This window comes from Urocitellus parryii, chromosome 2, assembly GCF_045843805.1.
Source record: "Urocitellus parryii isolate mUroPar1 chromosome 2, mUroPar1.hap1, whole genome shotgun sequence".
NCBI classification, from domain to species: Eukaryota; Metazoa; Chordata; class Mammalia; order Rodentia; family Sciuridae; genus Urocitellus; species Urocitellus parryii.
Window position 1 is genome coordinate 100,581,069 of NC_135532.1, and position 13,360 is coordinate 100,594,428.

Sequence of the window (13,360 nt, forward strand, 5' to 3'; positions counted from 1 at the left end):
ACCAATTTCAACAACTTAGTGAGTGGGGATGTGGTTAAGTGGTAAAGCACTTTTGAGTTCAATCTCAAGTACAAACAAACAACAACAAAACATAGAACTAGGAAAATATTAACAAGGAAATTGAAGACTTAAAACACCACAATCAAAACTATAAGCCACCCACAGACACCTACAGAACAAAATTCTACCCCAAAACCAGAAAAATATGATCTTCTCAAGTATACATGAAACATTTTCCAGGTTAGATCATATGTTCCATAAAATCAAGTCTCAATAAATTCAAAAGGATTAAAATTATACATACATGATCTGTGACAACAGAATGAAATTAGAAATCAATAACAGAAGGGAAATTTAGAAATTCACAAATTTCTGAGGCCCTAAGAAACTTAGTCACACCCTGCACCGCCCCCCACCCCCAACCCTCACCACCAAAGAATGGGGCTAAGGATGATGTAGCTCAGTGGTAAAATTACCTCTGGGCTCACTCCCCAGTACAAAAAAAAATCAATAAAAATGAAAAGGTCACAAATGTGTGATAATTAAAATACTCCCGAATAACTGAATAACCAATAGGTTAAAAAAATAAGTAAAATAAAAAGATACTTTCAGATGAATGAAAACAGAAATCCAAAAGACTGTGGAGCTTCCTGTGGCTTTGAGATTCAGGGTATGACACAGCATTGTGGCACTGGTGGTCTTACATGTGTCACAGAAGCCTGGGGCTGGTCTCTCTATGGTAATTATTGCTAAAACAGCAACAATACACCAAGAGCAGACTCCTATCAAACCTGACCAAAGGATGCTTCCTGTCTAGGGCTAAAACAGCAGAAGTGACTATAGACTCAGACAAAATAAGCTGTAAATTGAGAATTTCTTGGGGGTGGTGGTGGTGGTAGAAGCAAGACTACAGACTGGAATAAATGCCTGTACTTTTAAAGATGACACTGCATACCAATCAGCATCAAGAACTTTCATGAAACTGTGACCATATCTTATGGTGAAAATAAAGCAACATGAACTGACCATATAGTTATCTGTTTGGGTGAACTCTTGGATGGATAATTTAAAACAACTGTTTCAAGGAAACTGAGCTTTAAGAATACAGAAAAATAATTCAATATTCTGAGAGAGAAACAGATGAAAGCAATTAAAATCAAATAGAAAGCCTTGAGCTGACACTAAGTGAAATTAAAAACACGATAGAAGTCATCAATAGCAGAACAGATCAAACAAGAAAGAAGAGCTTAAAAATGGGTTACTTAAAAATAAGTGGAGGAGAAAACAACAAAAAATGAGGAATGAAGGAAGCATACATGAGCTTGGGATAGTATTAGAAGAGCAAATATTTGGGATACTGGGATTTAATGACTTGAAATGTCAAAGGGGGTACAAAACTTACTTCAAGAAATAATAACAGAAAACTTCCAAACCTAGAAAAGAATACAAATACACAAGAATAGGAAGGACAGAGGTTCCCAGTTATATTTAACCCAACCAAGTTTACCCCAAGATATATTATAATCAAGTTCTTAAAGGTGAAAGATAAGGAGAAGATTCTCAAAGCAGCAAGAAGAGGGGGGAAAAAAAACATAAAAGGGTGTCCCAATTCTCCTGACAGCTGACTTCTCAGAAATAACTATAAAGGCCAGGAAAGAGGAACAAGTTATTGTCACAGGACTAAAAGGTAAAAAACTGCATCTGTACCCAACAATAGTATCCCTTAGGAACATAAAAGAGATAAAAGACATTCCTGAACAAATAAAAGCTGAGAGATTAAATCTCCACTAGTTACTGAATCTGAAAGAAAAGAGATATTAATAAGAAGAAAATCCTGGAAGGTATAAAACTCACAGGTAAGAGTAACTATACAAAATTAGAATGCTGTAATACTGTAAACATTATATAAACCATTCATAACTTCAATATAAAAACTAAAAGACAAATCAATTAAAAATAATAAACACATCATTATGTTAAGAGAGGCAATACAGAAAGATAAAAAATAAGACATAAGACATTCTAAATGTTGAAGAAATGGAATACAAGGGTAGAGTTTTAAATAATAGTTTTAAAAATAATATCACTTTTTATTTTTTGCAGTGCTGGAGTTCTAATGAGGGCCTTGCTCATGATAGGCAAGCACTGAATCACTTGAGTTACATCCATAGTTCTGTTTCTTTTGCCTTTTTTGGTTACTAGGAATTCAACCCAGGGGTCTCCCTGAGTTGCTTAGTGCCTCACTTCAGCTGAGGCTGGCTTTAAACTTGTAATTCTCTTGCCTCCCAAGCTGCTGGGATTATAGGTGTGCACCACCATGCTCAGCTATTCCTGCTTTCTTTTGGGAAAGATTTCATGGAAAATATTATTTTTTTTTCAAAGTTTTCAGTCTATACACATCTTTAGTGAAGTGAGTTTCTAGTCAGTAGTGTATAGCTGCATTTTTTAATCCATTCAGTCATTCTATGTCTGTTAGAGAATTCAGTCAGTTTATATTCAAGGTAATTATTGATATGTTAAGCCTTACTATGGCCACTTTATATCTTGTTTTCTAGTTTTATAATAGTTCTTTTCTTTCTCACTGTCTCAAAGTCTTTGGGGTTAAATGATTTACTATAATAGTGTTTTGGTTTCTTGCTCATGATTTGTTTATCTACTATAGATTTTTGCTTTGTGGTTAACATACGGCTTACAAGAAACATGTATTGACTGTAACAAGCTATTTTGAAATGGTAGCAACATAATATGATCATAAAGGTAAGAAAAGAAATGGGGCCAAGTGCAATGGTACATGCCTGTACTCCCAGGGACTCAGAGGTTGAGGCAGGAGGATCTCAAGTTCAAGGCCAACCTGGGCAACTTAGTGAGATCCTGTCTCAAAAAGGACTGGGGATGTAGCTCAGTGTAATATAATACAAACATCAACAGAGAAGGACAAAAACCATATGATCAAGGCATTTGATCAAATTCAATATCCTTTTATGATAATAATTCTAAATAAATTAGGTTACAGAGGAAATTACCTCAAAATATAATAAAAATAATATATGACAAACCTACAGCTAATATGGTTCTGAATGGTGAAAAATTGAAGGCTTTCTTTTTATTGGTAGCGCTGGGGATTGAACCCAGGACCCTGCATATGCTACATAAGTACTCTACCACTGATTTATATCATTAGCTCCATGTTCTCTCTTAGATCTGGAACAAAAGACTAGAATGCCTATTTTCATCACTTGTATTAAACACAGTACGGGAGTCCTAGCCAGAGCAATCATGCAAGAAAAAGAAAGAGCACACAAGGTGAAAAAGAAGTTATCTAATTGTCACTGTTTGCATGATCTAATACATAAAAAACCTCTGCTTGGAACTATTAAAATGAATGAACAGACACTTCACAAAATAATAATTATGACTGGTCAATAAATATATGAAAAAATGTTCAACATCACCAGCAATTAGATAAATGCAAATTAAAACTACACTGAGATTTCATCTCACTCCAGTCAGAATGGCAATTAACAAGAATATAAGTAATAATAAAGGCTGGTGAGGATGTGGGAAAAAGGTACACTCATACATTGCTGGTAGGACTGGTGCAACCCTTCTGGAAAGCAGTATGGAGTCCTCAGAAAACGTGGAATGGAACCACCATTAGATCCAGCTATCCCACTCCTTGGCATATACCCAAAGGACTTAAAATCAGCATACTATAGTGATGTCATCACATCAATGTTTATAGAAGCTCAATTCACAATAGCTAAGTCATGGTACCAACCTAGGTGCCCTTCAACAGATGAATGGATAAGGAAAATGTGGCATATTTACACAATGGAATATTTCTTAGAGATAAAGAAGAATGAAATTATGGCATTTGCCAGTAAATGGATGGAAGTGGAGACTATCATGCTAGGTGAAATAAGCCAATCCCTCAAAACCAACGGCCGAATGTTCTCTCTGACATGTGGATACTGACTCACAACAAGTGGGTTGGGGGCCGGCAGGGAGGAGTAGGGAAGGGAATGAGGATGGGAATGGGAAAGACAGTACAATGAATCAGACATAACTTTTCTATGTTCATATATGAATACACAAACAGTCTAACTCTACATCATGTACAATCACAAAAATGGAAAGTTATACTCCATGTATGTTTGATATGTCAAAATACATTCTACTGTCATATATAACTAAAAAAAAATGAAAAAAATTTGAAAATTTCTTTTAAAAGCTACATATTTTTTTAGACTTCTATCAATTATAAAAAAAATAGAAACTACAATAAAATTAATGTTAAAGAAAAGGTTATACAATGGCTCAGTGTTCATATATCTTTGAATTGCAAGATTCAATACCTGTTTAATTTCATCTTATACATTCTAAGTTACTAAAAGTGAGTAGTAAGAGAATAACAATATGAAAGCTTGAAAGAAAACAAAGTTCCTTAAATCAGCAGTTATTTTGTCTATCTCATTAAACACTTTTTAAGAAAGAAACATTTGAAATTTCAATGGTGTCATTATAAAAAAACACTTCCTTTGGAATGTGCAACTTACACAGTCTTTTTGTCCTGTCGAAGAAGTTTAGAAGAAAATTCACTTAGTACTTCAAGAAAAGCCAGATTAGGAGGTGGATATTCTTGTCCTTTCTGATTTTGGTATTTAAAGGCAAACTCTATGCCATCCCTGAAGTTAAAACAAAATAAAACACAAAAATACCCTTAGTATCTTATAGTTCTAGATAGTTCATGTAGTTCTCTTAATGTGCTAAAATTACAAAAACATTTGGGAAGGGAGTGAAATCATCACTGAAGAAGTAATATCTGATAAATTCAAATGGCAAAACAATGCGAATTTTCATAATGTATTTTGCTTTTGTATTCAACTTTAGAGTATCAATCAGCTGTGTGAATTCAGGCTTGAGGTTTTCTGTATTCAGTTTTCATAGTTGTGAAATGAGATTGACCAAATCAGTACTGCATAGTCTCTTTTAAACTTGTTTTCCAAATTTTCTCACTGATAGACCAGATAAGAAAGTTAATGAACTTTCCATTTTATAAGATAAAGAAAATGTGCAGTTCATATAAATTTTTTCTTTTTTGAGGTGGAGATTGAACCTAGTGCCTTACATATATCAGGCAAGTGCTCAACCACTGAGCTACATCCCAACATGATAATTTTTTTTTTCCAAATTAAAAATGCCCTTCTTCTTCAGAATGCCCCTTGGCTCTTGCCTTCCACTGGGTGTGTTATCTGCAGGTTCTTTGCTCCTCCACAAAGGAGGAGCCAGGATAGACCCCTGAAGATCCTGCCCATCTCACCAACACTGTCTGGGTTTTCTGATCCTAACTAGCAATAAATAATTTATACTTGCAAATAAATAAATAAATAAAACAAAAATAAAATTAAAATGCCCTCCTACTTGGGTTGGGGCTATAGCTCAGTACCACATAAAAATAAATAAAATGAAGACATTCTGTCCATCTACAACCACAAAAAAACAAACAAACAAACAAAAAACCTCCTACTTAACAATCTCTAAATTAGATTAATAGCTATAGTTCTTATAATTTGAAAAATCTGTAATTTATTGCTTTAAAAATGGGTCAAAACAGTTATTTTTGTTAAATTCCAATAAACTAGATTCTATAAAACATTGTTTGCTTATGTTACTCACTTGTGAAGTGTGGCAACTGCTTCTCGTGTCTTGATCTGGTCCAGTCCAAATGTAAGGGCAAATCGACGTGCCAATTCTTTAATGCCACTGACATGGGCAGAAGTCCTATCTAGGTTGGGACCTTGTTCTTGAACAAGTTCATTAAACAACTGGTAGAAAGAAAGAGGGAAAAAAAAAAGGGAAAAACTTACAGCTAAGAAATATTTTAGATTTTATTTATTTTTAGAATAGGTAGTATAGTTTAAAAATATATAAAAGGTGTAAGATAAAATAAATGTTTCCCTCCTTGCACTGAGCTACAGCCACTATGTTCCCTTACTTGGTCATTTTGTATTAGTAATTTTTTGAGTTCACTTTCATGCTGCTGGTATTATTAAATGCAGAGAGGAATTTATTTCTTTTTAATGCCAAATTTTTAAAGAATACATTTTGGAATGGGAAAAGGTAATAATATATTTACAGAAAAATAGTACATATTTACAAATAACTATATATAGTCTTTTCACAGATATGTCAATATATGAAATACAGGGTTTGGAACTCTGTTTTTTCCATTTATTATAAGAACATTACGTAAAATAACATTATGTAAACATCCACATATATTTGGATATATGGGGCTATGATTTTTCTCACTCAGCCACAAAATATACCTAAAAGTTCTTAAACTGAGTGGAGAGGTTTTATAAGTTACATATATATCACAAAATAACAATAAATACCCCAGAGTAATAATATAAAAACAATCATCATTCTACTATCAAATCTAGAAACTTAATTGTATGTGCAAATCTATCTTCCTTCCTGAAATATGTGTGAACTATCCAGCCTTTTATCTAAAGCTACTCCCTCCTTATGCACTGAATACAGATGAAAAATAAAGTCTTCACCTACTCAAGGGTTTGCTACTTACTTACTGCTTTCTCTTTCTCTTGCATCATTAACTATTCCTTTTCTATTAGATGCAAACATCTTTAAAAATACCACTAACTTCTTGACTCCATTTCCTGTGCCAGCTACCAATGCTTGTCTGATTTATTTTTGTGGCACAGGTTCTAAAGTCTTATTTACATTTGTTTTCTTTACTACTGAACATTTTCTTTTATTTGTCTCCTTCACTTTGTTTTCCCCATTTCCAGCCTCTAGTAACCATCACTATACTCACTTTAACTTCACACTTATTGAAATAACTCCTGTGTTCAACTATGTTGTTCCCTGTTTAAGTGTTCTTTAGCAATGAACTGGCCTGAATTACTTATTTACTATGCCATTACTAGAAGGAATGGTTCTTCCGGAGATTTTCAAATTATGCACAAATAGCTGTTTATAAATCTTTAAGCTTTAAAAAGCCTTTTATTGACAGCTGTATATAATAGCCTTAAACTTTAAAATTTAAGGTGAATTCAAATACATTTTATTGTAAAGAAATTCAATGAATATCTATGTAAAAGTTCTCCTTTCTCTTTTCCACCAAATACCATTCTTTTTTTTTTTTAATGCAAAGTAATATATATACTTTTAGTTGTTTAGAACCCAGTGCCTCACACATGCCAGGCAAGCGCTCTACCACTGAGCCAGAACCCTAGCCTACCCAAATATCATTCCTTTTTTGGGGGGATACAGATGATTGAACTCAGGGGCACTTGGCTACTGAGATACATCCCCACCCCTATTTTGTATTTTATTTAGAGACAGGGCCTCACTGAGTTGCTTAGCACCTCGTTTTTGAACTTGCCTATCCTCCTGTTTTAACCTCCAGAGCCGTGTGTTATGTGTAGGTGTGTGTTATGGTGCCTGGCCCCAAAACCATTCTTACCAAAGGTAAATGGTGTTAAAAATCGAACATTTCCTACATCATCTTAGACATATTACAAGTACATATAAAATATTACAAGTACATATAAAATTTTTATTTTTAAATAAATGCTATCCCACACTACTTATTTGTCCTATAGCTTTGTATTTTTCATTTCATATTTTGCCATAAAATTTTTGAACAGCCAGGAATAGTGGTGCATGCCTGCAGTCTCAGCTGCTCTGGAAGCTGAGCTAGAGGATCGCTTGATTCCAGAAACTTGTCAACCTAGGTAACATTTTTAAAAAATTTTATAAACTATTTCAGAGTTTCATATTTTAACTTCTCCTCTAATGATGAATTTTATACTATTTCCAGTTTTTTACTACTAACACATTGCTATAGTAAAAAGTCTTTTACATATATACATCTTGGTGCACAAGATGTTATTTATTTATATATGTAGAAGGAAAATTACTAGTTTAAAGGGAATATTTTTTTTTTAAATTTTTTTCTTTTAATAATTTTTAGTTGTCAATGGACCTTTAATTTTATTTTTAGATGTGGTGCTGAGAATTGAACCCAGTGCCTCAAACATGCTAGGCAAGTGCTCTACCACTGAGCCACAACCCCAGCCCTGGGAATATATATCTTTAATTTTGAAATATACTCCAAAATTTCTTTTAAGAAAATTTCTTTAGTCTAAAGGGACCTTCACTTTTACATCCTTTATAAAGTTTGGTGATCCTAAAAATTTGGGGATATCCTTTATCAATCATTTCAATTAATGATAATCTGTTCAATGATGGTAAATATCTCTTTAATTTGTTTCATTAATTACTAACAAAATTATGCCTCATCTCATGTTTATTGATTAAGTTTTTTTCTCTGCAAAGTGCCTTTTCCAAAACTCTTGCTTACTTTATCGTTTTCATTGATTTGTAGGATTTGTTATATATGAAAATATTTCTCCCCAAAATGTCATTTATTTTTTAAACTAAGCGTTGACTGATGTACAAACCTATTTAAGTTTATATAGATCACTTTTTTTTTTTTTGCTTTTGGTTTTCTTAGAAAAAGATTTTTAAAATATTCCTTTATTTCCTTAAAACTGATTAATTTTTAACCTTGATATATAATCCACCTAGTGGTTATTTTGGTACACCTTAGGTGGGCCCAGAAGTAGCTATTTTTCCAAAAACATACTCAACTAACCCATCACTGTGAACTGAAGAGTCCTAATCCTTTCCCCACTGATTGAAAATGAGACCTTTATCACAAATTAATTACACAAATGTAGAAATGTACATGCATATATTTCTGAACTCTCCAAACTCTCTATTTTGGTTTACTAGACATTTATATATTAAAAAATTTATTTATGCAATATATTTTCTTATTTGGATATTGCTGGTGTCCCTTCATCATTAAATACCTTTACTTCTTATTTTTAAATTATTGCTTTTAAAAGTTTCCAATTTGACTCTTCATTTGGCCTAAGGGTAGATCACCTCAGGATTTCATGTTTTGAAATGAGAACTGGAGGATTATCTTTCAAAAGAGGACATGCAATCCATGTCTGTATCAGAAAGTAACCACAGTAATACATTAATGAGTTACTTTAAATCAGGTAAAATACCTAGCACATACTAAGCACACAGAAGTTGCATCTATTCTTTGTCTCCCCCTCCCCTCCAAATTACTCACCTGCTGCAAACTGAGAATGAGGGTCTTGGCACATTGAATTTTATCAATCTGCCTGGTTTTGCTCAATGTTTCCTTAATAATATCACCATAGTCATTGTAATACTATGAGGAAACAAAAGGAAACACAGCTTTAAAAGTTTTGCAAAAAAAAATTTAAAATATTTATTTTTTAGTTGTAGTTGGACACATTACCCTCATTTCACTTATTTTTATGTGGTGCTGAGGACCGAACCCAGGGTCCCACAAGTATGGGGCGAGCGCTCCCCTGCTGAGCCACAACCCATGCCCCCAAATTTTTGAAATTTCATGAGATGAAGGATGGTGATGGTAAAAGAAAGAAAAAGTGACTACAAAAAGGATTTCATTTCTTCATCTTAAACATAGTGAAAGTTAAATGATATTTTTCTAAATTAAAGCAATGTACATTTGATACCTAATTATGAGGTAAAAATAATAAAAACTAAAAAGGCCAGGAATTCGAGGAGGAGAGGAGGTGATATAGGAGAGCAAAACCTCTCAGACTTCAGAAGAGAACTGAACACCATCTAAAAGGTGGATATAAATTGAAGAACTAAAATCAAAACAGTTAAAATTGCTTATTTCTGGAGATCAGCCTAAATGGGAGGACAGATTAGAGTAACAGATTTATTGTTTCATTTATTATTTTAGGTCACCAGAGTAACTTAGCACATAGATCTTTCCTAAGTTTAGTTTTAAACAGATCATGTACAGAAAGCCACAGAGCCACATATCAGAATAGCAAAAATCTATCAGACTACTCATAAAAAGGTCAGAGCCTACAATGAGCTGAGATGTGAAAAAAGTGCTAGAGCTGATAAAAATTTTGAATAAAGTTATTATTATTATTTGGAACTGATGCAGAACTATTAAGAAATGACAAGGCAAAACTAAAACCAAAACTCAACATATTAAATGATTCTCTAATTTTCTAATAAGAAAAAAAGTACCTAAAAATGGTAGAATAACTGTCAAAATGATACTGAAAGCCAGGTTTAGTGAAGAACCAATGAAAGCATCAAGTCATTACAAACAAACTAGTTTTCTAGATTGCACAAATCATGTCCTAAGGAAATTTGCAGAGATTATAGAAACATTGAGTTATTTAAGGAATGGAGAAAAAATAGGAAAGGTGCTGAAAGATAGATTTTTCAGAGGAATAAAGTCATATGAAAACTGCTATAATCTTTCCCCTTAAAATACCTGGAAATGCAGAGTGACCCTGTCCTGCCCTGCAGAAGAGGAGGAGGAGGGCGACTGCGCTGTGGCGCCTTTTACCAATGTGTGGCTCTCCTGGCTCACTTCCATGTTGGGACACTGCAGCCACCTACATAGCCCACACCCCATCTGTTAGCCTCTACCTTAGGACAACAGACAGGGCCTGGAGGCAGCAGCCCACCACAGCACTGCCTATCCAAACAGGCTGCCCAATGCCACCACATGGCCTGCTTCTCAGTCCCATCTCTGAAAGTAATCGCCTTCATCCTAGAACACCTCCATCACCATCATAGGTTACCTATGCGGCTGCTACCACTATCTTTAATTGGGGGTGCTTCCATTTTAGGATACTGGATAGGGCTTAGAAGCCTAATATCAATATACTTACAGGTTTGAGGCTCCTGCTACTACAATCTAGGGACATGCTCACCTCCATCTAGAGACAAGATGGAAGACTGCCACCAAGATCCCTGCAGGTTTGTCACACCAGAGGTAGTCCTGCTAGTCTACTTCTTGATTCCTCATTCATTCTTCCTATGATCTAATACCTCTACATTTTCATCTCCTACCTCACAAACCCCATTCCACCTGCTGCTCTCTTTGTCCACTATTAAACTGTAAACCCGTATGCAAGCCTACTATTTATACTATAGATATGAACTGAACACATCAATAAACACATTGCTTATTGTGACAAAACTGTAATTGTCCAAATAGGAGTTATTTGGTTTAAGACTATATATTGTTTGTATCAATGTTGTAAATATTGATCTGTCCCTTAAAGGCAATGTACTGGTAACATACAGGGACAGTACAATATTATAGGGTAAAAACCGTAATATCCTGGATCTGCTTGCAAGAGGGGAAGACACATGGACAATAGGAAAAAACAAGGGAAGAAAGTACCTCAAACAAACCAAGATGCTACAATAATAGAATCCACTGATAGCACAGTAGCTAAAATGTCAGAGGAGTTCAGAAAAAGATTACTTCAAGAAAGAGAGATTCTGGAAAAAACAAAATAAAAACAAAACCAAACAAACAAAAAAACAAAACCCCAGAAATCCTTGAAATGAAGGAAATTCAATAGAGGGCTGGGGTTGTGGCTCAGTGGTAGAGCGCTTGCCTTGTACGTGAGAGACCCTGGCTTCGATCCTCAGCAGCACATTAAAAAATAAATAAATAAACAAAATAAAGATATTGTGTCCATGTATAATTAAAAAAAAAATTCAATTGAAAGCATCACCAACAGACTAGATCGCTTAGAAGACAGAAACTCAGGCAATGATGACAAAATACATTGTCTTTAAAATAAAGCTGCCCACAGAGTGAAAATGGAAAGAAACCATGAACAAAACCTCCAAGAATTATGGGATAACATGAAAAGACAAAATCTAAGAACAATTGAATACAAGAAGGCACAGAGATATAAACTCAAAGGAATGTATAATCTCTTCAATGAAATCATATCAGAAAATCTCCCAAATGAACTGGAAAATCAAATACAAGAGGCTTACAGGACACCACATGTACAAAATTACAACAGATCAACACCAAGGTACATTATAATGAAAATGTGTAGCATACAGAATACAGATAGAATTTTAAAAGTTGCAAGAGAAAAGTTTCAGATTACATATAGGGGAAAACCAATTTGGATCTCAGCAGGTTTCTTAACCCAAACCCTCAAAGCTAGGATGGAGCAACATATACCAATCTCTGAAAGAAAATGGATGCCAACCAAGAATATTATATCCACCAAAATTAAGCTTCAGATTTGATGATGAAATAAAAATTTTCCATGATAAACAAAAGTTAAAAGTAATTTAGAGAAAGCCTATACTATAGAACATTCTCAGCAAAATATTCCATGAGGAAGTGAAAAACAACAATGAAAATCAACAAAGAGAGGAAAAGCTAATCAAAGGAGAAACCAAGTCAAGTTAAAAACTAAAAATAAATCAAAATGACTGGGACTACAACCCATATTTCAATAATAACCCTGAACACAAATGGCTTAAACTCATCTCATAGGAAAAGACATCCACAGACTGAAGATGAAAGGATGGGAAAAAAAATACCACTCACATGGAACACAAGAACAAGCAGGAGTTTCCATCCTCATATAAGATAAAGTAGACTTCAAACCAAAGTTAGCCAGAAGGGATAAAGAAGGTCATTTCATACTGCTTAAGGGAATCTTACATCAAGAAGATATAAAAATTGTAAACATCTATGCCCAAACAATGGAGCACCCAGTATATCAAACAAACCCTTCTCAATTTCAAGAATCAGACCACAACATAATAATACTGGGTGACTTTAACATACCTTTTCACCTCTGGATAGACCTTCCAAACAAAACTAAACAAAGAAACTATAGAACTCTATAATGTAAGCAATATTTTAGACTTAACAGACATATATAGAATATTTCATCCATCAATAAGCGAATACACTTTTTTCTCAGCAGCACTCGGATCCTTCTCTAAAACAGACCATATCTCATGCCACAAAGCCAAGACTTAGCAAATACCAAAAAATAGAGGTAGTACCTGCATTCTATCAGACCATAATGAATAAAATTAGAAATCAATGATAAAGTAAAAAAACAGAAGCGCAGACCTTACCAGTGGAGTATGCCTACACTGGAGAATCTGAAATGTGAAATGCTCCAAAACCTAAATTTTTTGTGTGGTGCTCCAAAAATTTCAGATTTCAGTTAGGATCACAGATGTTCAACCCATATATCACAACTGGAACTGGACCATACCCAAACATAGATAAAGGTACAATTGGATCAAACAGCACACAATATTCTGAATATGGCAAAACAGAACATTCTCTTTGACCTGGGAAGGCAAACACATAAAAACTAAGAAGCATTCCCTTTTATCCATGCCTGTTAGAAGAATTCTGAGATCTGTTTTTTTTCAGAGGGTCAGG

General features: G+C 34.1%; 1 protein-coding gene across 5 annotated transcripts in view; it reads right to left on the reverse strand.

Annotated features, from left to right (window-relative positions):
- Nucleotides 1-13,360, reverse strand: part of Stag1 (STAG1 cohesin complex component) — a 372,311-nt gene that overhangs the window by 15,933 nt on the left and 343,018 nt on the right. For all 5 annotated transcript variants that reach the window (XM_077795277.1, XM_077795281.1, XM_077795278.1 and 2 more), the window contains 3 exons: nucleotides 9,179-9,280; nucleotides 5,677-5,825; nucleotides 4,557-4,685 (listed from right to left, as the gene is read on the reverse strand). In XM_077795277.1, coding sequence (XP_077651403.1) covers nucleotides 4,557-4,685; nucleotides 5,677-5,825; nucleotides 9,179-9,280 — 380 coding nt within the window. The remainder of the gene's footprint in view (nucleotides 1-4,556; nucleotides 4,686-5,676; nucleotides 5,826-9,178; nucleotides 9,281-13,360) is intronic.